The sequence below is a fragment of the Oryctolagus cuniculus genome, chromosome 1 (genome assembly GCF_964237555.1).
Source record: "Oryctolagus cuniculus chromosome 1, mOryCun1.1, whole genome shotgun sequence".
Classification (NCBI taxonomy): Eukaryota; Metazoa; Chordata; class Mammalia; order Lagomorpha; family Leporidae; genus Oryctolagus; species Oryctolagus cuniculus.
Genome location: NC_091432.1, coordinates 232824853 through 232851648, shown reverse-complemented (window position 1 = coordinate 232851648; position 26796 = coordinate 232824853). Strand labels below are relative to the sequence as shown.

General features: G+C 56.5%; 2 protein-coding genes and 1 long non-coding RNA gene across 17 annotated transcripts in view; 2 read left to right on the top strand and 1 right to left on the bottom strand.

Moving 5' to 3' along the window:
• The window catches only part of GPR107 (G protein-coupled receptor 107), a 65594-nt gene extending 55341 nt beyond the window's left edge, over positions 1–10253 (bottom strand). Inside the window, exon 1 of the mRNA XM_070058072.1 lies at positions 10065–10253. Coding sequence (XP_069914173.1) covers positions 10065–10205 — 141 coding nt within the window. The 5' untranslated portion in view covers positions 10206–10253. The remainder of the gene's footprint in view (positions 1–10064) is intronic.
• A 2416-nt stretch (positions 10254–12669) lies between these two features.
• LOC138845413 (uncharacterized) lies at positions 12670–13077 on the top strand. The gene is made up of 2 exons (XR_011382557.1): positions 12670–12808; positions 12887–13077. It is a non-coding gene; the product is annotated as an uncharacterized lncRNA (long non-coding RNA).
• A 5237-nt stretch (positions 13078–18314) lies between these two features.
• The window catches only part of FNBP1 (formin binding protein 1), a 122200-nt gene continuing 113718 nt past the window's right edge, over positions 18315–26796 (top strand). For 14 of the 15 annotated variants that reach the window (XM_070058004.1, XM_070057991.1, XM_070057982.1 and 11 more), the window contains exon 1: positions 18335–18580. In XM_070058004.1, the coding sequence (XP_069914105.1) occupies positions 18557–18580 (24 nt within the window). In that variant the 5' untranslated portion in view covers positions 18335–18556. Of the gene's footprint in view, positions 18581–26796 lie in introns of all 15 variants that reach the window. The other variant, XM_070058065.1, reaches the window with a different exon arrangement.

Genomic DNA, 26796 nt, shown 5'->3' with positions numbered 1-26796 from the left:
CTCTCTCCTCTCTCTATCGCTCTGTCTTTCAAATAAATAAATACATAAAACTCTAGGGGTGGGCACTGTAGCACAGTGGGCTGAGCTGCCACTTGGGACAGCTACTGCCCTAGCAAAGTGCCTGGTTCAAGTCCCGGCTGTCAGTGCTTGCAGCGCAGCTAAGACATCTGGGAGGCAGCAGGTGACAGCCCAGTGCTTGGGTTCCTGCCCCCGACATGGGAGACCCAGACAGGGTTCCTGGCATCTGGCTTCAGCCTGGCCTAGCCCCCGGCTATTGCAGGCACATGGGGAGTGAACCAGTGGATGGACAATCTGTCTCCCCCGTCACTTTCAAATAAATAAATAAATCTTAAAAAATAAATTCTGCGTCTTCATTACACGGAGGGTTATCTCAGCAGTGAGCCCACACACTAACGTCTTTTAAAGACAACCTCTTCATTGAGCAAGCGTCCACGGAGCAGACAGGTGCTGCTCTCGGTTTTGAGAATGGAGCCCTCACCAAAACAAAACTTCCTGCCTTGTGAGCTCAGACTGCACAGCAACAGATAAACAGCCACTGCACGGTGGACTGCTCGTGACGGGTGCCACCCAGAAGTGCAGCCACGGAGGGAGAAAGCTCCCAGAGCAGGTGCCTTTGAGCAGGGACCGAGAGGAGCGCGGCCCCACAGCGCAGTCAGCGGGAGGACGTGCCGGGCCACGGCATCAGCAAGCGTCACCCTGGCGTGCAGCGTCGCTCTGTGGGCTGACTGCAAGCTGCCAGCACGCCTGGACTTTGGCTCCGACATCATCAGCATCGCAGAGCTCTGCGCATACCGGATGTGCCTGGGACTTTATGAAGTGGGATGATGCCAACAAAGCAAGCAAGCGCCACGTGGAGGCTGGGGGTGCAGACACTGGAGCTACGCAGTTAAGTGGGAGACGCACACCAGGCGGCAATGGTGGTTGGCTCAGAGGAGCCCGGCCCGGGGACAGCAGGAAGGACTCCCCAACACCCTGCCTGTCGCTCTCTCGCAGCAGCAAAGTGTCCGGACAGCACGGTGTCCAGGCACAGACTGCGGCCACTTTACTTCTTCAAACACTTTACGAAAGGTAAATGAACTTGTGCCCCTGTACTTGTACTTTATCCGGGATAGTCAACGTCTTTGTCAGTTTTCTATGAATTATATCACCAAGAAGTACTACGTTTTTAAAAATCATTTTTATTTGACTTTGAAGACTGAAACATACGGTGGTTTTAAGAATCAAATTTGGGGGGCTGGAGCTGTGGCGTAGCAGGTAAATCCGCTGCCTGCAGTGCCAGCGTCCCACATGGGTGCTGGTTCAGTCCCGGCTGCTCCACTTCCAATCCAGCTCTCTGCTATGGCCTGGGAAGGCAGTGGAATATGGCCCAAGTCCTTGGGCCCCTGCACCCTGCACCCACATGGGAGACCTGGAAGAAGCTCCTGGCCCCTGGCCCCAGATCCGCCCAACTCCATCTGTTGCAGCCATTTGGGGAGTGAACCAGCAGATGAAGACCTCTTTCTTAGTCTCTCCCTCTCTCTGTCTGCAACCCTATCTCTCAAATAAACAATCTTTTTAAAAAAAAATCTTTAAAAATTTTAAAAACAAAGAATCTAACTTTTAAAAATTAAAAATGACAGCTCCATTAGAGAAATAAACCACAGGAGGGATGAAAGTCACCCCTATTTTACCATCTTATGAAAATCATTTAGAATTTTCCTCTTAATCTTATGTTTTTAGTACCATTTGTCTGCTTTGAATTCCAACACATATACATGCTCAGAAGATATAACTGGAAAAAATGTTGAAAGGTAGCAATAACCTGCCCTTCAGAGATAGCTATGAATAATACAGTGTGATGTTTTCCTCCTATGTCTAAGGAATTTAGAAAACATTTTCCAGTCACTGTATCACTTTCAAGTGATTTTAAGCGAACAAAGGAAGTGGAACAGCAGGCGCACAGCTGCGACTTGTAATTTGCGATTTGAGGCACCTACAGCAAGACCGGTCACCAACCAAGCTCAACACCAGGAGCGCAGAGTCTCTGGTTTTAAAGACGTGGCATCACCACCCTTTCTAGTAACAGGTGCTCACTGCAGAAACCTGACTGCCCAGCGCCCTGCGCAGGCTGGGGGCAGCAAGACCAGCAAGCCTGGTCCCCGGGCAGCTCACGGTCCAGGAGAAAGGTCCCACGCTCTGGTTTGTAAGAGGGTTTTGAAATTATAGTAAAGTAAAAGGAATAACAGCAAAAGGCTCTTTCTCCACAACCTAGAACGCTCACCTATCTATGGTAAGTTGCTTCAGACCACAGGAAGGGAGGGAGGGAGGGGAAGAGGGAAAACACTGGGGCTGGTGTTGTGCAGTGGGTGAAGCTGCTGCCTGCGATGCTAACAGCCCATGTGGGCGCCGGTTCGTGTCCCAGATGCTCCACTGTGGAACTTCTAATCCAGCTCCCTGCTAATGGCCTGGAAAAGCAACAAAAGATGGCCCAAGTGCTTGGGCCCCCGCACCCCTTGAAGACCTGGAAGAAGTTCCTGGATCCCAGCTTTAGTAGGGCTCAGCCCCGGCCATTGTGGCCACTTGGGGAGTGAACCAGCAGGTCGAAGATCTCTCCCTCTCTCAACTCTGACTTTCAAATAAATAAATAAATCCTCAAAAAGAAAAAGAAAACACTAGTGAGAAAGTGAGGTCCCTATGCAGACCCCCATCCCCTGTCACCACCTCTCCCCTCATGCAGGAATCGGTATTCTATTTAAATACTTTCCCTACTTAGATCCCCAGCCATAAACATCATAAAGTTTCATTCTCTACTTTTTAAAATTTGGATATACTGTGCCATAATTACCTACTGCACCATGTCTTTTCAGACAACACTGAGGACTCCGGTACGTTTAACTGCTCCAGGTTCTCAGGCACCTGCTTATTCCTTCACTGCACAACACGCTACTTCCTCATCCCTGTGTACTCAGGCTACGTCAACGTTTGGCCTTTACAGGGCTGCTGTGAACTCGCTGTGCACCCCCCTGCACGTACACTGAGTGCACCTGGGCTCCCAGGGTGTACACACTCGGAGACAGCTGGGAGTGTGTTTTCAATTTTGCTAGAAGTCGCAAAACCAATCGACAAGGTCTAGGAGCTCCTGTTCCTTAATCCTCACCCAACTCTGACGCTGTCAGACTTCTTTTTCCCGTCTTGGGGGAATTAACGCTGACATGACTTGATTTTCCTTTCCTGAGACTGGGCTTGAGCATGCCTTCTGCTTATCAGCAGCGGGTCTCTGATTTTTACACTGCGAGTTTTCTTCCAGCCCCCCCCCCCCCCAAACTCTGATTTATTTTGCCTTATGTCTTCTTGGTTTTGAAGGAAAAGCCTACCTATCTTTATTCCTAGAAGTATTTTTGAACTCATTTTAAAAATTCTTCTTGGGGCTGGCATTGTGGCACACAGTGTCCCATGTCACAGTGCCGGTTCAAGTCCCAGCTGCTCTGCTTCCAGGCCAGCTCTCCTGCTGAGGCGCCTGGGAAGGCGGCAGATGATGGGCCAAGCTCCCGGGGCCCTGCCACCCATGTGGGAAAGCAGGACGGAGCCCCTGGCCCTGGCCCGCTCCGGACCTGACGGTGCGGACATTTGGGGCTAACCAGCTCATGGAAGATCCCTCTCCTGCACCTGCGCACCCCCTTCTTCCTCTTCTCTCTGTAGCTCTTTCAAATAAATAAATCTTCTAAAAATTACTGATTTCAAGGTCATAAAACATCCACCAATACTTTATTCTGACAGTTCCACAGGTTCTGTTTTCACATTTTGGTCTTAATCCACCTGAAATACATTTCTCTGCTCCCTGTGGGGCAGACATCAATGTCACAGCAATCTGTCCTAACCCCCTAAGCCCTGTGACGCCACCTGCTGCAGGTTAAGCTCAAGTGTGGCGGCCGGTGCCGTGGCGCAGTGGGTAAGGCTGCCTCCCTGGACGACAGCACCCCAGGTGGGCACCAGTTCCTGTCCTGGCTGCTCCACTTCCAATCTAGCTCCCTGCTAATGGCCCGGGAAAAGCAGTGCAAGATGGTCCAAATGCTTGGGTCCCTGCCACCCTCGTGGGAGACTCGGATGAAGCGCCTGACTCCCAGCTCAGGCCTGCCCCAGTGCTGGCCGAGCAGCAATCTGGGGAGTGAACCAACGGATGGAAGATCTTTCTATCTCTCCCCTTCTCTGTAATTCTGCCTTTCAAATAAATGATCAAATCATTAAAAGGGGGGGGGGGGGACCCAAGCCTGTCTCTGTGCCTCTTGTTCAACTATTCAAACAAACTCCATCAAGCTGCACATTCATGAACTGAGAAATGGAAGGAAGAAATAGCTAAGAGACTGGGGAGGAGGCTGTTCACACACACACTGTGCTCCTTGGGGCCAGCGCTGTGCAACAGCAGGTAAAGCCACCACCTGTGGTGCCGGTGTTCCATATGGGCGCCGGTTCAAATCCTGGCTGCTTCACTTCCGATCCAGTTCTCTGCTGTGGCAATTCTATTTCAACTGAATATCAGAATAAGAAATGCTTTTGCTTTAACTTTTTTTTATTAAAGATTTATTTTATTTATTTGAAGTCAGAGTCACAGAGAGGCAGAGGCAGAGGTGCAGAGAGAGAGAGAGAGAAAGAGAGAGAGAGGTCTTCCATCCACTGGTTCACTCCCCAGATGGCTGCAATGGCCAGAACTGTGCGGATCTGAAGCCAGGAGTTTCCTCCGGGTCTCCCAGGCAGATTTGGGCCATCTTCTACTGCTTTTCCAGGCCATAGCAGGGAGCTGGATTGGAAGTGGAGCAGCTGAGACCAGAACCGGTGCCCATATGGGATGCGGGCACTGCAGGCAGCAGCTTTACCCACTACGCCACAGTGCCAGCCCCTTTGCTTTTAACTTTTCCAACAATTCCACACTAAATTCTTTCAGGTATAAAGCAGATAATAATACACTTTCGAAAACAATAAACGCAGCAACACCTGACCAAGCTGGCTGAAGGTCACCTACCTGGTCCCTTCTTCAAAAAGCATGGACCTGGTGGCCCAAGCCTGTGTGGGCCCACAAGTGTGATACATGGCCAACAGAGCGTTTTTGCTTGGTTTTTATTTCCCATAAAAACTTGATATTTTAATTTCTCTTAAAAACCCACAAGATCCAGCCCCTGCAGACCACAGTCCGGTCAGCCACACCCGGGGAGGATGCTCCACACTGGCCACCTCCGTGCTGCAGGGCTGGCCAGCTTTGCCTAAATCAGGAGTTGCTTACGGGGGGCGGGGCGGGGGGGGCTAGCTTACTTGAAACAAAGCAACACAGAGAAAGAGAAGGAGAACGAGACTGGCAGGAGGCTGGATCAGAAGCAGAGCAGCTGGGACGTGAACTGCACTCTGATACAGGATGCCGGCGCTGCAAGAGGAGGCTTAGCCTGCTGTGCCTCCACGCCGGCCCCGCTCCCAGGAGCTCCGACAGCCCCCGAGTTAGACACACATCAGATCTCAAGGTCAGCAAAAACAAGAAAGGTGGGGGGAGGTCGCACTACACTTGATCTTAGCCAAAAGGCCAGGGAGTGATGGGGCGGGGAGCTTGTAAGCACCATGATCAGCTTCTCTGAGAAACACAATAACACCATCTGCCCGTCATGGACCAGTAATTACTGTTAGTGCCACGACACAGACACCACCCAAACACCCAGACACGCTCAGTGTGCCGATGCTTGGCTTACTGCACACGGGTAGCCGTTCACAGATGGAATGGGGTCCATACAAACGCTTGGTATGAATCCTGGCTACCTGAGCTTCCGATCCAGCTCCCTGCCAGTGCGCCTGGAAGGCAGATGACGGGCCAAGTACTTGGGTTCCTGCCACCCACATGGGAGACCTGGATGGCGGCCCTGGTTCATGTCTTTTGCCTGGCCTGGCCCAGCCGTTGTGGGCATGTGGAAATGAACCAGCCGATGTAAGATCTCTTCTCCTCTCGCTCGCTCGCTCGCTCGGTCACTCTGCCTTTCAGCGATGAATAAATCTTTCAAAAAAAAAAAAAAAAAAAAAGAAATGGAATGGTGGCTGGCACCACGGCTCCCTAGGCTAATCCTCTGCCTGCGGCACCGGCACCCTGGGTTCTAGTCCTGGTCTTTGCTATGGCCTGGGAAGGCAGAGGAGGATGGCCCAAGTGCTTGGGCCCTGCACCCTCATGGGAGACCAGGAAGAAGCTCCTGGCTCCTGGCTTTGGATCAGCGTAGCTCCGGCCATAGTGGCCATTTGCGGGGTGAACCAACAGAAGAAAGATTTTTCTCTCTAACTCTGCCTGTCAAAAAAATAAATAAAAATGGAATGGGGTCAAATTTAGTCATCTAACAAAAGGTCCAACAGCTAAGCACACCGAGGTGGGAGAAGATGGTCCTGCCGAGCGTCATCCTGACAGGCACCCAGGCTCTGGGCATCGGGAGCTCACCTCGTACAGGTACAGGCAGAGGGAGCACCGATCCAGGTTCAATTCCGCCTCCCCACTTAACCGTGCTCTCCTAATTCATAAGCAGGGGGTAGCATTCCTCTCGAAAGGTTGCTATGAGCAGTCAGTGACTACAGTTAGCACAGTCTCTGGCCTACAACAGATGCTTTGATAACAAGTAGCACTTAAAAATTTGGATTCTGGGGCTGATGGCGTGGCGTGGCGTGGCGTGGCGGGTTAAGCCAGCACCTGCAAAACCAGCATCCCACACTGCAGCACTGGTTTGAGCCCTGGCTGTGCTGCTTCCGATCCAGTTCCCTACTGATGGGTTTGGGACGGCAGCAGTGACAGTTGAAGGACGTGGGCCCTATCACTCACACAGGAAACCCAGACGGAGTTCAGGCTCCTGGACCAGCCTGGCTGTTGCGGCCCTCTGGGAAGATGACCAGCAGATGGAAGCCTGTGTCTCTGCCTGTCCTCATCTCTATTGCTCTGCCTTTCAAAATAAACAAACAGAGCTTTAAAGTTCTTTGTGTCCTAGAGGGCTTCTGGCGTGTTCTTGGCCCCATGTGCACACAGGCACTCAAAAAGCCGCAGCGACCAAGCAAGGGCAGGAAAGGTGAGCAGGCCAGTGGTCCCTGCGGCTCTCCACGGCTGCTCAGGGGAGCTCCAGCAACCACCACTGGGGTACCCCACTAGTGTCCTCGGAAGCAAGCAGACTGGCACACACCACTGAACACCATCCCTAGAGAGGCACGTGCCGTGTTCGTGTAAACACGCGCCACAGGGCAGACGGTGGACAGGGCTTGTGCTTATGAGAGAAGAAACGCCGAAGTGTCTATAGGAAAGGTCGCTGGAGGGGCAGGCCGAGAACAGGAGTCTTCCCAGGTCATGTGCGGCCAGTACTGCTATAACAATAACCTCAAAGTGCTACGGACCAGCCCACTTTGGCAGGGAAAGCAGGTAGGAAAAATGAGGAGAACCAGATTAATCTCCACGTTCAAATGAGCCAAGCTCCCAGGAAAAGGAGATCTGCCACGCTTCAGCCCACCCGGTGACGAGCCAGCTGGGACTCCTCACACACGGGCTCGCTGTGGTAACGGCCGCGGCCCAGGTGTCTTACCTCTGCACCACTGGCCCACCCAAGCCGCCCACCAGGAACGTGAGGGGAAGGTGGGCCAGCCGTGCACCTCGCTCTTGCTCCCTCCCACCCCAGTCAGCTCAGCTTCCTCGGGAGTCAGTCGGGGTGGCACCGACATCCCCTCACGACCTCTGCAGCCACACGGCTGCCACCTCCTCACTCCCTGCCGCATCCATCCGTCCATCACTGACCTTCCACGTTGCTGGCGGTCTCCCTGCCACCCCTGCCCCGTCCAGGCCCTGATCTCACAGCTGGACCACACCTGCAGCCTGAGCGACCCCCTACTTTCAGCTCCCACAGAAATGCATCCACCTGGCACGCACATCTTGTTCAGCCACTCCTGGCCTACAAAGGAAACTTCACAGCTCCCCAGCACCAAAGCCAGGCCTCACACAGGCTGACACCGGAAGGGCCTCCCTGGACGCGCCGCGCCTCACCTCGCCCGTGTGCGGCGGCGTCCGACGGACCGGCTCTTCCCAGGTGCGTCTCTTGGCCGACTCCTTTTCCTAACACGTGCTCTTAAGGCTCAGCTCGGGTGCGACCTCCTCTAAGAAATCTCTCCTGTCACCCTCCCTCCAAGAGAGCAGCCCTCTGCCCCTGTGTCCACGGCCCTGGCTGGGACTGCGTCAGCAGGCGCGGCCTCGCTCAGGGCAGGCATCCGATAAGCAGTAAGTGAACCGCAGCTTAGTTCACTGTGGCTCTGTGCCACTCCTGAACCTAAGCTGCACCTTGTTCCCATGAGCACCTGCGACAAAGCTACCACCGCCCCTACTTTACAGGTAAGGAGCTGACAGCCAGGTAGCGCCCCCGCTCCGCCTCCAGCTCCCCGGGCCGGGGCTGCACTGTCCCTTCTTCAGGAAACCACACGCACACCAAAAGCCAGGGCAGCTTCCTCACCACACGGAACAGGTACCTCTTCCACCCTCGCCGCTCGCCCAGGTCACGTGCTGCAGCCCCCGGGCCTCCTTCGAGCTCCAGACGAGTGAGCTGCACCTCCTGCGCCCCTGCCAGACGCTGCTCCCGAGGCCCGCAGGCGCTCGGCCGTCGTCTAGGTCTCTGCTCGAACCACCTCTTCAGAGGGGCTCTCCGGCACGCCTCGTCTCCCGGCACGCCTCGCAGTGGACTCCCGCTGCAGCACCGGTCACCAGGCCGCTCTGCGCCTCTTAAACGGCCGCACAGTCCAGTGCTGACTGCCCGCACCACCAGGAGGAAAGCTCCACTCGGGAAGGGCTCTCTCCTGTCCTCCCCCACGGCCTGCGTGGACCGGTGCCCACCCGGCACATGACGGACACCCGTTCAGCAGGTCAGAGCGGAAGGCACGCGCCGTGAGGTCATCTGAGGGGCTGGCCCTGTGGTGCAGCAGGCGATGCTTGCAAGGCCGGCACCCCCCCCCCCCAGCGCCAGTTCAGGGCCTGGCTGCTCCGCTTCCCACCCAGCTTCCTGCTGGTGTGCCTGGGAAGGCAGTGCGGACGGCCTAAGTCCCTGGCCCCTGCCATCCACGTGGAAGTCCTGGATGGTGCTCCTGCAGCCTGCGTTGGCCTGGCCCCAATCTGGTGTCGGGGCCGTTTGGGGAGCAAGTCAGCGGATCTCCCTCTCTCTGCCCCTTCAGTGCACGCCCGCCTCTGGGGAGGGCACCTGGAGCCCGCAGCAGATCCCCTAAAGCAGCCAGGATGCCCCGATCCTGCCGTGGTGAACTCTAATCAGCGTTAACCTTTATTCACAATCAACAAAAAGCTGATACTCCGCGGTACGGCTGCCTGGCTGAGCCCCGGCTTTCTAGCCCGGATTCTGTGTCCCTCCTAACGGCGCTCACGGCTCGTCACAGCAAGGTGGTTTTGCAAGGTCAACTTTCTACAGCCGCACAAGCCCCGAGAAACCGCGCATCTTGAAAATCCGGTAGGGGCGTCAGGGTCACCCCCAGGTACCCCGCCCGGACGGGGACAGAGTACCCGGTCGAGCCCCCCGCAGGTACCGAGTCCTTAGGGGACCTCTGGCTGCCCGTCAGAAGGCCAGGGGATACCCCAGGCCTGCCATAAACTCCTCCTCCCTCGACGGACAACCTCGGGGACGCTGGAGGGAAAAGCAGGCCCCCGAGTTAGAAGCACGGCTGCAATGCAGGCTTTAAATCCGAGACGAGGGATTCCTCCAGGACGCGGAGGCGCCGGCGCCGCCAGGCCGCAAGGGCATGGGAAAGCCGAGGCCGCGGACAGAAGTTGGAAGGGAGCGGGCGAAGGAAGAGCAAGCGGCCCCGGGCGGGGAGCCGCGAGGAGCCAGCAGGGGCTGCGAGGGCCGGCCTCGGGGTCACGCCGCGGCCGAGCTCCTTCCCTCCCACCGTCCCCACGGCGCCCGCCAGACCCCGTCGCGGGCAGAGCGGCAGCCCGGACGCCCGGAGGCCCGCGCTGGGCTGGAGTCGCCCGCAGCCCCGGGGGAGTGGCCTCGGCCGCCGCCGCCGCCGCCGCCCGGCCTTACCTTGAGTGCCAGGTGGTGGACGCGGCCCAAGCCGGGCTCGGCCAGCAGCTGCACAAGCCCCAGGAGCGGGAGCAGCCGGAGGCCCGCAGCCAGCCGGGCACAGCGGGAGCCCGAGCGGCCGACGGGCGCCGGGGCAGCCATGTTGGTTCCAGCATCACCAGCCGCTTCCTCTCCCGCCCACTTCCGGGGTCAAAGGGCGGCGGCGGCCGGAAGGGCCTGGGCCGGGGGCGCGGCGGGCGTCCGCGGCGGTTTTCTGGCGCGTTCGGGCCGGGCGGGCGGCTCCCCGCGCTGGCCTCGGGGCCGCTCTGCTGCCTTTTCCGCGTGTGCACCGCAGGCTTAGCCGAAGTGGGGGAGGCCCCTCTGTGGACGCCCGGCGGCGGCTGCCGGGACGACGGTGGCCGAGCGGGGCCAGTCCGGGCCTCGCGGAGCCGTGGACGCGGCCTTGGTGCGCGCTGCGCGGACTTCACCGGGATTCCCACTCGGTGGAAAATACGGTTTTCCCGAGGGCTCAGCCCCCCGTCCGCTTAGGGAGAGATGGCTGCAGTGACGCGAGGGGCTGCGCCCTCGGGCGGGTATCACGCCTCACCCGGCCTCGCAGGCTGCAGGAACGGGGTCGTCTGTGCCGGGCCGAGCTGGGGGCTGCCCCGCAGACCGCGTCTCCACGCTTTTCCCGCCCCGGTTCTGCGTGGAGACTTTCCCCGTCCAGTCTTGGGAGCGGACAGGGCGAGGATTCGCCACCCGTGACCCGGGGAGCCGCGTGGACGCGCGCTCTGTTGCTGTAGTAACAAGCGAAAGAGACGGCGATAAGTAAAAACCACCGGGAATCCCACAGCCAAGCGCGTGCTGTGACAAAGTCGAGGCTCTTAGAAGCTCTTACTGTGCTAAGTGCCCCGCTTCTGTTTAAAAAGAAGAAAATCCACGGGGAAAGTACAGGCGGGGAGGGCCCCAGGTGGTCGCTGTGTTCCTTCTTGGGAAGTCCTGAGCTGCGACTTCTTCCCTTGTTAAAAAAAAAAAAAACACCGCGATTTCCGGCGCACCTCCTGCAAGGGCGAAAGGGGGGCCGGAGCGTCTGGCTTACTTTTTTTTTTTTTTTAATTAATTTATTTATTTAAAAGTCAGTTAACAGAGAGGCAGAGACAGAGAGAGAGGTCCTCCATCAGTTGGTTCACTCCCCAGACGGCCATCAGTGGCCCAGGTCCTTGGGCCCCTGCACCCGTGTGGGAGACCTGGAGGAAGCTGCTGGCTCCTGGCTTCAGATCGGCCATCCTCTACTGCTTTCCCAGGCCGCAGCAGAGTGCTGGATCAGAAGTGGAGGAGTTGGGACTCGAACCAGTGCCCACATGAGATGTGGGCGCTGTAGGCGGCGGCTCACCTGCTGCGCCACAGCCCAGGCCCCTTCAGCAGGCACCTTTTTTTAAAACTGAGGTTGGAACCTCAAGGGCTTCAGATCTGGTGTGCCTCTCGGACTATACCACACATTGTCTTCTAATTCTTATTTTTTTAGAGGTCTATGGGAATGTTTTTTTTTTTTTTTAAGTATTTACTTTTGGCTACTTGAAAGGCACAGGGAGGGAGGGAGGGAGGCTTTCCATAAGCTGGTTCGCTCCCCAATGTCAGCAACCGCCACGCTGAGCCAGGTGAGAGCCAGCAGCTGGGAACTGGATCTGGGTCTCCCGGGCTGGAGGCGGCGTTGAGCCACTGTCTCCCAGGACGGAGCAGCTGGACTCAACCCCAGTCCCACACTCCCGACACGGGATGTGGTGTCCCAAGCGGCGGTTTAACCTGCTGCGCCACAGTGCCCGCCCCACGCGTTTAGTGTTCAGGAGAGCAAAGCCCGGAGTCAGAAACCAACGTGTCATCCAATGAAGTGCTAGAATCTTCCAGAAAGCATTGTGACTCAGCAATGCGAAAGAACAGTAGGAACAAGGACAACCGATTCTCACCGTGAACCAAGTGGTAAGGGAAAGCGATTTTTAGACGTCCTCTCATTTTCTGAAGGCAGTTTGCAATACTTTGGGCTTTTTTTTTTTTTAAGTTAGGTGCCATTTTTAGGAATCTCTGGTTTTAAGTTTGAACGTGATGCTAAAAACGGAATGGGCAAGTAGAACCTTTGTTAAAGAAATATTTACATGTTTCCATTTTGTACGAAAGGCGGAGGAGAGACACAGATCCTCCGGCTGCCAGCTCACTCCCCAAATGCCCACAACACCCGGGGCTGGGCCAGGCCAAAGTACGGAGCCTGGAACTCCACTGAGGGAGCCCACGCGTGTGGCAGGGTCCCAGCTACGTGAGCCATCGTCTGCTGCCTCCCAGGAGGCACACTGGGAGGAGCTGGGCCCCAGGACACGGCGACTGTCCCCGAGAGTTGACCCACGAGCCAACGCCCACTCCCAGCCAGCGTTCTCATTCCACTTAATGACGAAACCCGAAAGCAGTTTCAGAGGAGAAGACTTTAATCTTTTCTTAAAAACTTTACAAGGGCTTAATTTGGGTTCTTTAGACTCCTTGCCTCTTTGTACCTGGGAATTATGTGCTGTGCCCAGGGCCACACCAAAGGCCTCTGCCCGGGGGTGCCAGCGCCCGGCCTGCCTGCCCGTGTTTGGGCCCCGTGTCCCGCCAGGCATTCTCTGGGAGTGGAGAGGAGCGGCGAGGGCGAGCCGGTTACGGAGCCTTTCAGACAGTTACTTTTCAGAAGAAACCACCACTCTGGCAATGAGGGCCCGAGATTTCAGTTTCAAGAAAAGGTGATTTGCATATTCATGATCCTCTAAGTGGAACCAGGGTGAGTAACAGAACGAGTTATGCCTGCTTCTCCCTGGCAGCTTTTTCAAAGGGGCATTGAACTTGAAGGTACTGACTGCGCACTGGAGGGGCAGGAAGGACGTCTCCTGAGCTTGTTTAGCCGTCCCGTCTCGGTCAAGCGCATTTTGTTTTGCTGTTTTAACTGCGCAATATCAGCTGAAGACTGTACTGGTAGTTTGAACCTAGTAATAAAATTCAGCATCCGTTTAAACATCTTCCAAATTTTTTTTTTAAGATTTATTTATTTGAAACGCAAGAGATAGAAGGAGAGAGAGGAAGAGAGATCTGGTCTTCCCTCTGCTGGTTCACTCCCCAAATGGTCACAAGGACCAGGCTCAAGCCACATTGAAGCCAGGAGCCAGGAGTGTCTCTTAGGTCTCCGATGGTGCAGGGACCCAAGAACTTGGGCCATCTTCCCGCCTTGCCCAGGTGCAGTAGCAGGGAGCTGGATGGGAAGTGGAGCAGCCGGGACTCGAACAGCACCCACATGGGCCTCACAGGTGGAGGGTTAGCCTTCTGCTCCGTAGCACCAGCCCCCAGAAATTTCTAGTAGCTCATGGGTTAATAGTCTCCAGTTTTTTTGTTTTTTTGTTTTTTTTTGTTTTTACTTTATTTTAGGTATACAAATTTCATGTATTTCCATCTCCAATTTCAATAAGGTAGAATTGCCATTTTTTTTTTCTTATCAAAAGTGTTGGTGGCCAGCGCCGTGGCTCAATAGGCTAATCCTCCACCTAGCGGCGCCGGCATACCAAGTTCTAGTCCCGGTCGGGGCGCTGGATTCTGTCCCGGTTGCCCCTCTTCCAGCAGGCCAGCTCTCTGCTGTGGCCAGGGAGTGCAGTGGAGGATGGCCCAAGTGCTTGAGCCCTGCACCCCATGGGAGACCAGGATAAGCACCTGGCTCCTGCCTTCGGATCAGCGCGGTGCGCCGGCCACAGCGCGCCAGCCGCAGCGGCCATTGGAGGGTGAACCAATGGCAAAAGGAAGACCTTTCTCTCTGTCTCTCTCTCTCTCACTGTCCACTCTGCCTGTCAAAAAAAAAAAAAAAAAAGTGTTGGTATTTCAGACCAAAAGCCCCTTTAAGCACGGTATGAGGAACCGGAGGCCTGGCAGTCCATGCAGGCGTCAGGTCCACGTCCACACGCCAGGTCCTCAGGGCTCTGAGAGATTTCCTGGGGCCCGGGAAGACCCTTGAAGAGGTCTCTCTGCAGAGGCCCCCACAGGAAAGCCAGGCCCTGACAGGTCTTGAATTCTGGGAGTGGAGATGAATGTCAGAGTTGTTTCTCTTCACCCTGCTGGCCCAGGCACAGCCTGTAACGACCCCACCCACAGGACAGCCAGTTCCTCCTGCTCAGACCTCCAGGGGAATTTTCAATGATCAGGTCTAAAAATTGGTTGCAGTTTTAAGATTGTACTCACTGGCCAGTTCCTAGCTAGATGTAACACCAGCTTTTAACCTTTGACTGCCTTCATGGGTCCTTACAGTGCTAAAGGACTGGGAAGTTTCAAGCCAAACACGTTTATGGAAAGTAAAATTTTATTAAGATGTATTTATTTATATGAAAGTCAGAGTTACACAGAGAGAGGAGAGGCAGAGAGAGAGAGAGAGAGAGAGAGAGAGAGGTCTTCCATCTGCTGGTTCACTCCCCAGTTTGCCACAGTGGCCAGAACTGGGTCGATCCGAAGCCAGGAGCCAGCAGCTTCCTCCAGGTCTCCCACACAGGTGCAGGGGCCCAAGAACTTGGGTCATCTTCTACAGCTTTCCCAGGCCACAGCAGAGAGCTGGATCGGAAGTAGAACAGCCAGGACTCGAACCGGTACCCACATGGGATGCCGGCACTGCAGGCGGCAGCTTCACATCCCCTGGTTCACCCCCCAAATGACCACAACAGCTGGCCAACTAGGGCTAAGCTGGGCTGAAGCCAGGAGCCAGGAACTCCATCCTGGTCTCCCGCGTGGGTGACAGGGGCCCAAGCACTTGGGCCATCTTCCACTGCTTTCCTAGGCATGTAAGCAGGGAGCTCAATCAGACATGGAGCAGCTGGGATTCAAACTGGTGCCCATATGGGATGACGTCAGAGGCAGCGGCTTTACACGCTTTGTCACAATGCCGGCCCCATAATGCACCTTTTTTAATGGAAGATTTTGAAGACTTCTTGAATTCATGGGTTTCAGAAATGCCAGTTTCCACAGACTTTTTGAAATTTCCTCATATTTTATGAAACACAAATCCTGAGAATTTCATTAGAGTAGAACTTCACTGGGCCAGTGCCATTGTGTAGTAGGTTAAGCCTCTGCCTGTAGCACAGGCATCCCAAATGGACACTGGTTCGAGTCCCGGCTGCTTTACTTCCAATCCAGCTCCCTGCTAATGCGCCCGGGAAAGCAGCCGAAGATGCTCCAAGCACTTGGACCCCTGCACCCACATAGGAGACCTGGATGGAGCGCCTGACTCCTGGCTTGGGCCATTTAGAGAGTGATCCAGCCAATGGAAGCTTGCACTCTCCTTCTTGCTCTGTATCTCTGCCTTTCAAATAAGTAAATAAATCTTAAAAATAGAGTAGACCTTCATCAATAGACAACCAGTTGCCGGTAATTCAGATGAGCCTTCTTGCTGCAATGAAATGCTGAAACAGTGGCCTTCCTTGCTATGGCCAAAGTTCTGCAGGAGGTGGGGGGACAGGAAAGGGTGCCGACACTCCTGGCCTTCTCACCAGAGACCATCGCACCTGCCGGCTTTGTTTTCACCTGCACAGGAAGCTCTGAAGTAAGTAGCATCGTTTCCATTTTACAGAGCAGGAGAGTGCTTAGAAAAGTAACTCAGGCTGACGCCGCGGCTCACTAGGCTAATCTTCCGCCTGTGGCGCCGGCACCCGGGTTCTAGTCCTGGCTGGGGCGCCCGATTCTGTCCCTGTTGTTCCTCTTCCTGTCCAGCTCTCTGCTGTGGCCCGGGAGTGCAGTGGAGGATGGCCCAAGTGCTTGGGCCTGCACCCCATGGGAGACCAGGAGAAGCACCAGGCTCCTGGCTTCGGATCAGCGTGGTGCACCAGCTGCAGCGGCCATTGGAGGGTGAACCAACAGCAAAGGAAGACCTTTCTCTCTGTCTCTCTCTCTCACTGTCCACTCTGCCTGTCAAAAAAAAAAAAAAAAAAAAAAAAAAAAAAAAAAAAAAGAAAGAAAAGAAAAAGTAATTCAGCCAGCACACCACAGCTTTCTGACACTGACATATGAGCCTTTGCCCACCCCCAACTTCATTCCAGCCTCCGACAACCTTGGGGTCCCTGTTTTACGAATGAGGAAACCAGCGCTCACAGAACTTAAGCAACCTGCCAGAGGTCATACGCTTAAAACCCCAATAAGTAGGGGGACATTTGAATGCCAGTTTAGGGAACACTAAACCCTGCCTGCTGTAAAATCTCACATCTGTCGATGTCTGCACACCCAAACCCTGAATTAGATGTTTACTCCCTGCAAGCAGAGTTAGAACTGCCAGAAAGCCCTAAGTGGGCCACACCGAAGCCTAATCAGGGTCGTTCTCCTCTTTGTGCACATAGCTTATTTTAGTGCTGGATCACGTGAGCCCATGTTTCCGTGGAAGGGTGTGGTCACCCAGCAAGACAGTCGCTTTGTAGATCAGTGTTACCTGGGTGTCCCCGAGGAATCAGACAGGTGTGCATGGCCCGGACTGACCCACCAGATACCCGCAGCATTTTCTTAGGGTTTAGAATACCCCCGGTGATTCCTTGGCAGGTCAGGTTACAGGGGTTAGTAGCAAAAAGCCCTGATCTTAGAACCACTCCCTCTTACAATGAGGGAAACAAAGATATTTAGTTCTTCCTAAAAAATAGTGCACTTTAGCCTTTTTCCCCACCCTGCTGGGCGATTTTTTTTTTTAAGATTTATTTATTTATTTGAAAGAGAGAGAGAGAGAGGTCTGCCATCCGCTGGTTCACTCCCCAGTTGGCCATAATGCCCGGAGCTGTGCTGATATGAAGCCAGGAGGCAGGAGCTTCCTCCGGGTCTCCCACGAGGGTGCAGGGGCCCAAGGACTCAGGCCACCTTCCACTGCTTTCCCAGGCCATAGCAGAGAGCTGGATTGGAAGTGGAGCAGCCGGGACCAGAACTGGGGCCCATTTGGGATGCTGGCACCGCAGGCCGCGGCTTTACCCGCTGCGCCACAGCGCCGGTCCCGTGGGCTATTTCACTCTCTTCCCGGTTGTTTCCAGTGCCACCAGATCCTTGTGTCTTTCTCCTTCATCTCTGGAAGATTCTGGTATTTGCAAACACGTTCCGGGTACTGCCACCACTGAATGACGTTAGAGATCCTTGGCGTGACCGTAATGGTTCCGTAGCTAACAGTTTCCTGCTTACTCATCGTGGAGTTTCACCCTCATGTGGTCTCCTGCCGCTCCTTCCTCTTCTCGCTCCTCTTCTTCCTCTTCAAAGCGGCCGGTTGTTTCACCCCCGCTTAGCGCATTGTCACCGGCGGCCGCCTGTGAGGCCTCCCAGACGAGCACACGTCCAAGGCCGGGCAGGCAGGGAAATAGAGGGGATTACCAAGGCGGGGGCCCGCTGGGGGACCTGTGAGCCGGACTGGACCGCCGCCCCGGCTGTGGCCCTGCCCGGGGACCCAGGGTCTGGCCCCCGCGCCCAGCAGTGTCTGGAGCAGAGAGGGCTCGGTGGGGCCACCGGGATGGCAACACGTTTAAGCAGACAGCAACATCGGGGCGGGGGGCGGCGCGGCTGGGGGGCTCGGAGCTGGGCGCGGGGCGGGACAAGGGCCCTTGGTGGGGGCAGAGAGGGTCCCGAGCTCGCCAGCGTGGGAGCACAGGGAACGGGGCCCTCCGCTCCGGTCACCGCCGTGGGCCGGGCCCGGCGCCACGCGCTGCAGGTGGACGCAGGCCCGGAAGCGGCCAGCGCCTTCGAGTTCACGTCCGAGATTCCGGGTCCAGCAAGCTGGACCTGGCTGGGTTCCGAAACCAGAACTCTCTAGGGTGTGCGCCCCAGGGTCCCTGCTCCCTCCCAGCCTCGGGCTCCCCGTCCGGATCCGCCCCGCGCACGCACGGCCTCGCTCCAGGCCCCACTCGCGCCCCGCGGGCTGTGCCCACCCCCCGGGCCTCCGCGCTCTCTGGGCCGCGGGAGGCGAGCGCCCGCAGCCCCCCGGGCTCGGGGGAGCGGCTGCCAGGGACAGTGTTTTCCTGCAGCCCCGCGCGGCGGAGCGGCCCCCGGCCTCGGGGAGCCAAGGCCAGGGCTGCGCTCGGGGCTCGGCCGGGCCTCCCGCCGCGTTCCGCGCCTTCCTGGACCCCGCGGCGACGCGCAGGACCCGGCCAGGGGCGCAGGGCCGGGCGGCCGGGCGGGGCGCGCGTGCGCGAGCTGTCAGGCCCGCCCGCCCCGCCCCGCGCCGCCCCCCGCCCGCCCCGCCTCCCCGCCCGCCCCCTCCCCTCGCGCGCCGGGCGTGGGGCGGGCGGGCGCTGCGGCGGCCGCGGCTGCTGCTTCCTCGGGCCATTTTGCCGTGGAGCGACGGGCGGAGAGCGCCGCGGAGACCCGGGGCGAGGAGCGCGGGAGCCGGCGGCTGTGCGGGCACCGCGTTCTCCGCGGCTGCGGGGGTCTCGAGGACCGGGGCATCGCCGGGGAGGGGGACTGGAGAGCCGCGCCCGCCGCGCGGAGCGCCCCTTCCCGCCCCCTGCACCATGAGCTGGGGCACCGAGCTCTGGGTAAGTGAGGGGCCGGGCCTGCCGGGCGCCGACTGCCTGCGCTCCCAGCCTGGGGAGGGGGCGCGGGCGCGCCGCTCGGGGTCCCTGCGGCCTGGGCAGGAGGCGCGGGTCCCGGCGCCCCGCGTCGGCCTCGGCCGGAGCGGGAGGTACGAGCCAGTTCGCCTTTCCGAGGCCGGGCGAGTCGGTGTGGGGGTCCTTGCGCGTCGGAGCCCCCTGCCGCCCTGGGAAGGGGGCGCGGGCCCGGGTCTGCCGGAGGCCGAGGAAGGGGCTGCGGGCGGGGTGGGCAGAGCCCTCGGCCCCGGGGCGAGTCGCCTGAGCCCGGGAGGGGCCGAAGGGGGCGTGGAGGCCGTCGGCGCCGCGGCTGCGTTGTGTCCTCGGGCGCCCCAGCCCCTGTCCCTGGGCCGCCTTCTCCAGGGCAGGGGTCGGCGGGCCGGGGGCTCGGGTCGGGGGAGCCGGGGACGGGGAGTGGTATCTTTCCCTGGGAGGCGGGGGCTTCCGACCCTGCTGGCCTGGGGCGCACCGCGGCTCTCGGGTCCTGAATTTGAGGAGGTGGGGAGGGTGCGGCGCTTGTGGCCCGAGGCGGGAGTGCGGGGGTCGGCTTCCTCCGGGTCGGGGGGAGAGGGGCGTCGGCGCGGGAAAGAGCTGCTGGGGCCCCCGCGCGGAGGGCGCCCGGGGCGGCGCAGGGCCCCGGCGGGGAAGCGGTTTCCCCCGGGGACGGCGCCGGGCGGCGATGGCGGTGCGCTGGCCCGAGGAGGAGCGGGCGAGCCTGGGCGCCCGGGCCGGCCTGTAATTCCCCGCTTCCCACCTCTCGGGGCTGTACAGGGTGCGGGCGAGCGAGGCCCGGGACTCGCAGGGCGAGACACAGGGCTGGCTCCAGAGACAGGGCACATTTTTTTTTTTTTTTTTTGCATTAATTGTTTTTACATAACCATTTCTTGGGCTCAGAAGCAGCCAAGATGCCCAGGGCGATGCCTCCCTTAGATAATTAGTCTTGGAGACGTCCCCTGTGCACAGGGACCCTGAGTGACAGCGCCGCTGATGGTCACAGATATTCACTCCGAGTGTCAGACGGCAGATTTTTAAAGAATATTTGCCCACACCTGAGCTGAGTAGGCACGGTGCTCCCTGCACTGCTGGGTCCTGCTCGCGTACCTGGCGTGGAGGCAGAAACCAGATGTCATCCTGAGCCAGAGGATGGAGGCTGCCGCAGGGCGGAGTGGGATGCTGGGGGGTGTGGGGGGACGCAACAGCTACAGGCCTTGCCCAGGGGCTGGGGACCAAAGGCCACGGTGGGCGTTTCCTACTGACCCTGGCCGTCTTGCAGGAGGCAGTGAGTGGGGGTGGGGGTGGAAGGACCACATGACTGCAGTGAATATTTGTGCGTTTCTGCAGGGGGAGTGGAGAGGTGGCAGGGCCAGGATGGGAACGGCTGAGCACACCTGGGAACGGGGGCGCGTGATGGGAGGTGGTCGTGGATGGGGCGCAGGGGAGCAGGCTTGGCGCCTGGGATGGCGCGACTCCTGGTCCTGCTCATTCTGCGATGTGTGTTGGGGCTCCTCTGCCCTGGAGAACAGCAGGAAAATGTTTCTAAGGGAGGAGAGTGTGCGGTAGCTGAGTGTTTCCGGGCTGGTCCCTGATGAGAAGGAATGAATCAGTGTTCGGTTCTGAAAAGGCAAGCGTGTGGCAGTGAGGAGTTGTTGGAAACGGCCTCCCCTAGGGGTTCCGCCTCTGCCTGGAGTAGCCGAGTTTAACAGGAGGGCGAGAGTACGTCGCCGCTGAGAGCAGCAAAATGCCTCCCATCGGCTGCCGTATTTTATTAGTAGTTTTTAAAAAAGTTTTAAAAATTTATTTGAAAGGCAGAGAGAGAGAGAGAGAGAGAGAGAGAGAATCTCCTGGTTGCAGGTTCGCTCCTGAATACCCATAGATGGCAGGGAGCTTAGTCCAGGTCTCCCACGTGGGCGGCAGGGACCTAACGCTGAGCCCATTTCCTGCTGGGTCCCCGGGTGCACGCTAGCAGGAAGCTGGGGAACCCTAGTGGGGCGCAGCCCGGGTGCCCCATGTGGGATCAGGTGTCCCCATCAGCCTCTGGACATCTGCACCAAGCATCCGCCCTGTTGGTGGTTTCTGAGATGAGAAGAAAAGCTGACCCTACAGCGATGAAGAAGTCTCGGGTCGAGCCTGGTTTTCCTGGGGCCTGGGTCTGCACAGGGCGCTGGGCACTGAGGGAGGGAAGGCTTCCCAGCATGGTGGCTTGCGGAGCGTGCGCTTGGGTAACGAGATAATGATGGGGCACTGGAGCCTGGCTTGGCAGGATCGCTCTCCAGACAGAGCGAGCCGGAGCCATGGTTTGGTGGCCGTGAGTTATTTGTAACAGGTGGCTGCCGCGCTCTGGGTCCTTCACAAACACTGTTAGATCTGACGCCCGTTTAGCTAAAGGCTTTGGAATTGACAGGTTTCCACTGTGCGTTTTACATGAAGGGCCTGCTCTGTAGCCACATCCTGCTTTTGTACAGGGGTAAAACCTTTCTCTTGCTCTCTCTCTCTCTTTTTTAAACTCTTCCGTGGTCGTGTTCTTCCACATTCTAGGAAATTTCTGAGAAATTGTGAAATGTCAGGGAGTTGTTATACAACCATAAAAATGAACTTAAAACTCATAATTTGCAATAACCTTCTTGGGTAAGTTTAGGTTAAATTGGGCCTTCTCACTGTATCAGAAGGTTGTGACAAAGTCTAATCGCTATTTTGAAGTGCTTAATACAGAAATTATTATTATATTATTATATATATAGTATTCTAAAATTATTTCTGTATGGCTCTGCCTTCACATTGCTTTTCAATTTTTTTTGGAAAGATTCATTTTACTTACCCAAAAAGCAGTTACTGAGAGAAGGAAAGAGAAAAAGAGATCTTCCATCTGTTGATCGACTCCCCAAGTGACTGCAGTAGTTGGGGCTGGGCCAGGCTGGAGCCAGGAGCCTGGAGCTCCATCCAGGTGTCTCATGGGGGTGTCAGTGGCCCCAACAATTGGTCCATCCCCCATTGCTTTCCCAGGTGCGTTAGCAGGGAGCTGGATGGGAAGTGGAGCAGCTGGGACCCAGACCCGTGCTCATAGGGGATGCTGGCAGCGTAGGCAGTGGCTTAGCCTACTGTGCCACAACGCCAGCACCTCCGATCAGATCAGTTTTTAAAATTTTCATTGAACCACTGCTGTGCGTGAAACACCCGTGTGAGACGGTTGAAGCCCGCTGCCTGCGCTGACGGAGGTCTGCTTCTCACGGCCGAATCGCGTGCAGTGGGCTCACCTTCTAGCCCGCGACCTCAGAGGCAAAAGAGAAACGTGTTTCTGGGAGAGATGAGCCAGCTCGCACCTGCTCAAGGCCTGGTTCAGAAACACAGTCCTCGGCTCAGCGGGGTTCACCGGGGTTCACCGCCTCGGAGCTGTCACCGGTCCGCAGGGCAACGCCCAAGCGAGCGTGTCTTTGGCCTGGGTGCTTTCCTCTTACCTACTTACTGGGAGGAAGTGTCGGCTGGGCTTTTTGTGTGAACTCGCTCGTCTGCATGAAGGATGTGTAAATCCGCAGGAAATTTTGCCCTTTTCCCAGTTCCTGTCTTTCCGGCTGACAGACAGCTCCTCTGCCGTCTTTTCTCTCTCTCTCTGCTCTGGAGCTGATGAGAACCCAAGTAGCCCAACGTGCAGAAAAAAAGCCCAGGGAGTGGCAGGGTGCACCCTGGTGAATGTAGGAAGCCACTCACCCGTCTGCATTGTGCACCTTTTTTTTTTTTTTTTTTTTTTGCCTGTGTTTTCAGGACAGAGCCAGGCCTACAGTGTACATTCAGCTGTGTTGGATCTGTTGACATTAATTGTGCTGTGTACTTTTAAGAGGCAGCAGTGTTACCTATTATCTACCGACTAGACTGGCAACCGTGCCTGATTGAGTGTAGGAGCTCAATAAATATTTACTGAATGAGTGGATCCTTTTTCCCTTTTAATATCAGCTTTCTAAAAATGGTGAGAAGGTAATTTAAAAAAAATTGACTTATTTGAAAGGCAGAATTAGAGAGAAAGGGGGATCTTCCATTCTCTGGTTCACTCCCCAAATGACTGTGATGGCCAGGGCCGGGCCAGGCCAAAACCAGAAGCTAGGAACTCCATCTGGGTCTCCGACGTGGGTGAGGGGCCCAAGCACCTGGGCCATCTTCCACTGCTTTCCCAGGAGCACTGGCAGGGAGCTGGATCGGAAGTGGGGCAGCCGGGATTCAAAGGGCAGCTCCTATGGGATGCCGGTGTCACAGGTGGTGCTTAACCCACAGCGCCACAGTGCCGGCCCATAACAACTTCCTGTTCTTTGGCAGTGGTAAAAATTTGTATAATTCTAGACACTTTTTTTTTTTTAACAAAATAGATTTCTTTTTTAGAGCAGTTTTAAGTTCGCAACAAAATTGCAAAGGAGGTTGGGACTTGGCTCTTACCCTCCTGCCCAACAAGCACTCATGGCCTGAGTAACTTTTTTGCCTTTTTGGGTTTTTGTTTTGTTTTTCTTATAAACAACAGCTTGATTTCTCACTGTCCTGGAGGCTGGAAGTCTGAGACTGAGGTGCTGGCCCAGTCACATCGCTGTGAGCCCGTTGTGTGGTTTGCAGGCAGCCTTCTCCCCTTTAAACACAGATTTTGCGAAGTTTTTCCTCCTCTGTTGCTCGTGTTGCTGTCTATGCCTGGTGGGTACAGCTGTGTTTATTTTATCGGGCACTAAAATTGTTAAACTTTTTTGTTTCTCAAGATTTATTTATTTGTTTGAAAGAGCTGGAGAGAGGGAGTGAGAGAGGTCAGGAGGGAGGAAGACAGAGAGAGAGAGAGAGAGAGAGAGAGAGAGATCTTCCATCTGCTGGTTCACTCCCCAGATGGCTGCAATGGCCAGTGCTGGGGCAAGCCAAAGCCAGAAGCCAGGGGCTTCATCTGGGCCTCCCATGTGGTTGCAGGGGCCCACACACCGAGCCATCCTCCACTGGCCATTAGCCAGGAGCTGGATCGGAAGCAGAGCAGCTGGGACCCCAACTGGCACCGCTGGTGTTGTAGGCAGCAGCTTTACTTGCTGTGCCACAGCCCCGGCCCTGCCCAGGCCCCAGAGTTTTAAAGTAGGGACTCCTGATTCCTTTTTCATCTTGAAGTTGTGGACTGTTGGTAGGGCTGGGTGTGGGAGAGCTGTTGCTGGACTGTTGGTAGGGCCGGGTGTGGGAGAGCTGTGCTGGACTGTTGGTAGGGCCGGGTGTGGGAGAGCTGTGCTGGACTGTTGGTAGGGCCGGGTGTGGGAGAGCTATTGCTGGACTGTTGGTGGGGCCGGGTGTGGGAGAGCTGTTGCTGGACTGTTGGTAGGGCCGGGTGTGGGAGAGCTATTGCTGGACTGTTGGTAGGGCCGGGTGAGGGAGAGCTGTGCTGGACTGTTGGTAGGGGCGGGGGTGGGAGAGCTGTTGCTGGACTGTTGGTAGGGCTGGGGGTGGGAGAGCTGTGCTGGACTGTTGGTAGGGCTGGGGGTGGGAGAGCTATCACTCGACTGTTGGTAGGGCCGGGTGTGGGAGAGCTGTGCTGGAGTGTTGGTGGGGCCGGTGGTGGAAGAGCTGTGCTGGACTGTTGGTAGGGCTGGGTGTGGGAGAGCTGTTGCTGGACTGTTGGTAGGGCCGGGTGTGGGAGAGCTGTCGCTGGACTGTTGGTAGGGCCGGGTGTGGAAGAGCTGTGCTGGACTGTTGGTAGGGCTGGGTGTGGGAGAGCTGTTGCTGGACTGTTGGTAGGGCTGGGTGTGGGAGAGCTGTGCTGGACTGTTGGTAGGGCCGGGTGTGGGAGAGCTATTGCTGGACTGTTGGTAGGGCCGGGTGTGGGAGAGCTGTGCTGGACTGTTGGTAGGGCCGGGTGTGGGAGAGCTATTGCTGGACTGTTGGTGGGGCCGGGTGTGGGAGAGCTGTTGCTGGACTGTTGGTAGGGCCGGGTGTGGGAGAGCTATTGCTGGACTGTTGGTAGGGCCGGGTGAGGGAGAGCTGTGCTGGACTGTTGGTAGGGGCGGGGGTGGGAGAGCTGTTGCTGGACTGTTGGTAGGGCTGGGGGTGGGAGAGCTGTGCTGGACTGTTGGTAGGGCTGGGGGTGGGAGAGCTATCACTCGACTGTTGGTAGGGCCGGGTGTGGGAGAGCTGTGCTGGAGTGTTGGTGGGGCCGGTGGTGGAAGAGCTGTGCTGGACTGTTGGTAGGGCTGGGTGTGGGAGAGCTGTTGCTGGACTGTTGGTAGGGCCGGGTGTGGGAGAGCTGTCGCTGGACTGTTGGTAGGGCCGGGTGTGGAAGAGCTGTGCTGGACTGTTGGTAGGGCTGGGTGTGGGAGAGCTGTTGCTGGACTGTTGGTAGGGCCGGGTGTGGGAGAGCTGTTGCTGGACTGTTGGTAGGGCCGGGTGTGGGAGAGCTGTCGCTGGACTGTTGGTAGGGCCGGGTGTGGGAGAGCTGTGCTGGACTGTTGGTAGGGCCGGGGGTGGGAGAGCTGTCTCCGGACTGTTGGTAGGGCCGGGTGTGGGAGAGCTGTCTCTGGACTGTTGGTAGGGCTGGGTGTGGGAGAGCTGTGCTGGACTGTTGGTAGGGCTGGGTGTGGGAGAGCTGTGCTGGACTGTTGGTAGGGCCGGGGGTGGGAGAGCTGTCTCCGGACTGTTGGTAGGGCTGGGTTTGGGAGAGCTGTCTCTGGACTGTTGGTAGGGTCGGGTGTGGGAGAGCTGTCGCTGGACTGTTGGTAGGGCCGGGGGTGGGAGAGCTGTCGCGTCTTCTCACTACCCTTGAACCAGTGCGGTGCAGTACTAACCACAGCTCAGAGCTCTGCCACTCTTCTGAATGCGTCAGAGGTTTCTGTTTGGGGGGAGCCCGGTGAGACCCTCAGGGGCGAGAGCACGCCCGGAACCCTGTCGTACCCTCAGACTGGCGGCTGCATCGAGTGTAATCGTCGTCACATTGTTGCATCCTTGCACGGCCTTTCTAGCTAATAGATATTAAACAAAACGAGACACAGGTGGCCCGGTGGTCCTGTTTGATGTTTCCCCAGCAGCTTCTTAGGGTCCTCTTGCCGGCAGGCATAATCCCGCAGCTTGGTATAGGTTGCATTTTGGGTGGGTGGGGCCGTGAGCGCCCCTGCTTGTGCTGTGGCCACCTGTGCCTTGGGCTTTCTGCTGGTGAGGGACATAGAAAGTGCTGCTACTTCCCAGCGAAGACTAATATTGTGTTTCCTGCGAGCATTACTCACCCTTGTTTCAGCAACACCGCCCACACTTAAAAATAAGACTTTATTCTGACACTTAAAAAAACTGCGTGAATGTCCTGGAAAATTAATCTAATTAAATTCTAGAGGAATGTGGGTGTGAAGTCTTCCGGAATTAGTGTTAATAAAGAAGTGTTTGTTTCCTGTTTTAGTAACATGCACTCATACTAGCTTGAGCCGAGTGATATACTCCGTTTACAAAATTTTTTTTAAATCATAAGAAGCCAAATGTGTATATGTATTAGAGAAAAATTTGGGATTATACAAGTTTTATTTTTTAAAATTGGTTATTTATTTATTTGAGAGGCAGAGAGAGTGTGTATGCTCCCCATCCAGTGGTGCGTCCCCCAAAGGCCTAGGACAGCTGGGGCCCAGACAAGAAACCAAGGACTCCGTGCAGGCTTGTAGGGGAGCGGCCGGACCTGAACAACGGAGCCCTGGGTGCTGCCTCCCAGGGGCTGTGCTGGCAGGCAGCTGGAGTGAGGAGGAATTCGGGAACAGGACGCTGGGTGTGTCAGCTGGTGTCTTAACCTCAAGGCCGAACACCCTGCTCTGATATTGACGGATCATGGTCTTCTAGCTGGGACCAACCTATAATCACCGTCCTATTTTCAAAATTCTGTTTTAAATTTATGTAAAATATAACAACCTCGGTTATTTAATATTGGTAATAGGTTCAGACCAACACTACCAGATTCAAGAAAAGGTAGAGAACTTCATTTTCTTGTGGCAAAAGCCATAATCCATTCATATTTAGTATCACATGAACTGAATGTCTTTTTTTATTTTTTTTTAAGATTTATTTACTTGAAAGCCAGAGTTACACAGAGAGAGAAGGAGAGGCAGAGAGAGAGAGAGAGAAGTCTTCCATTCACTGGTTCACTTCCCAGCTGGCCACAATGGCCAGAGCTGGGCTGATCTGAAGCCGGGAGCCAGGAG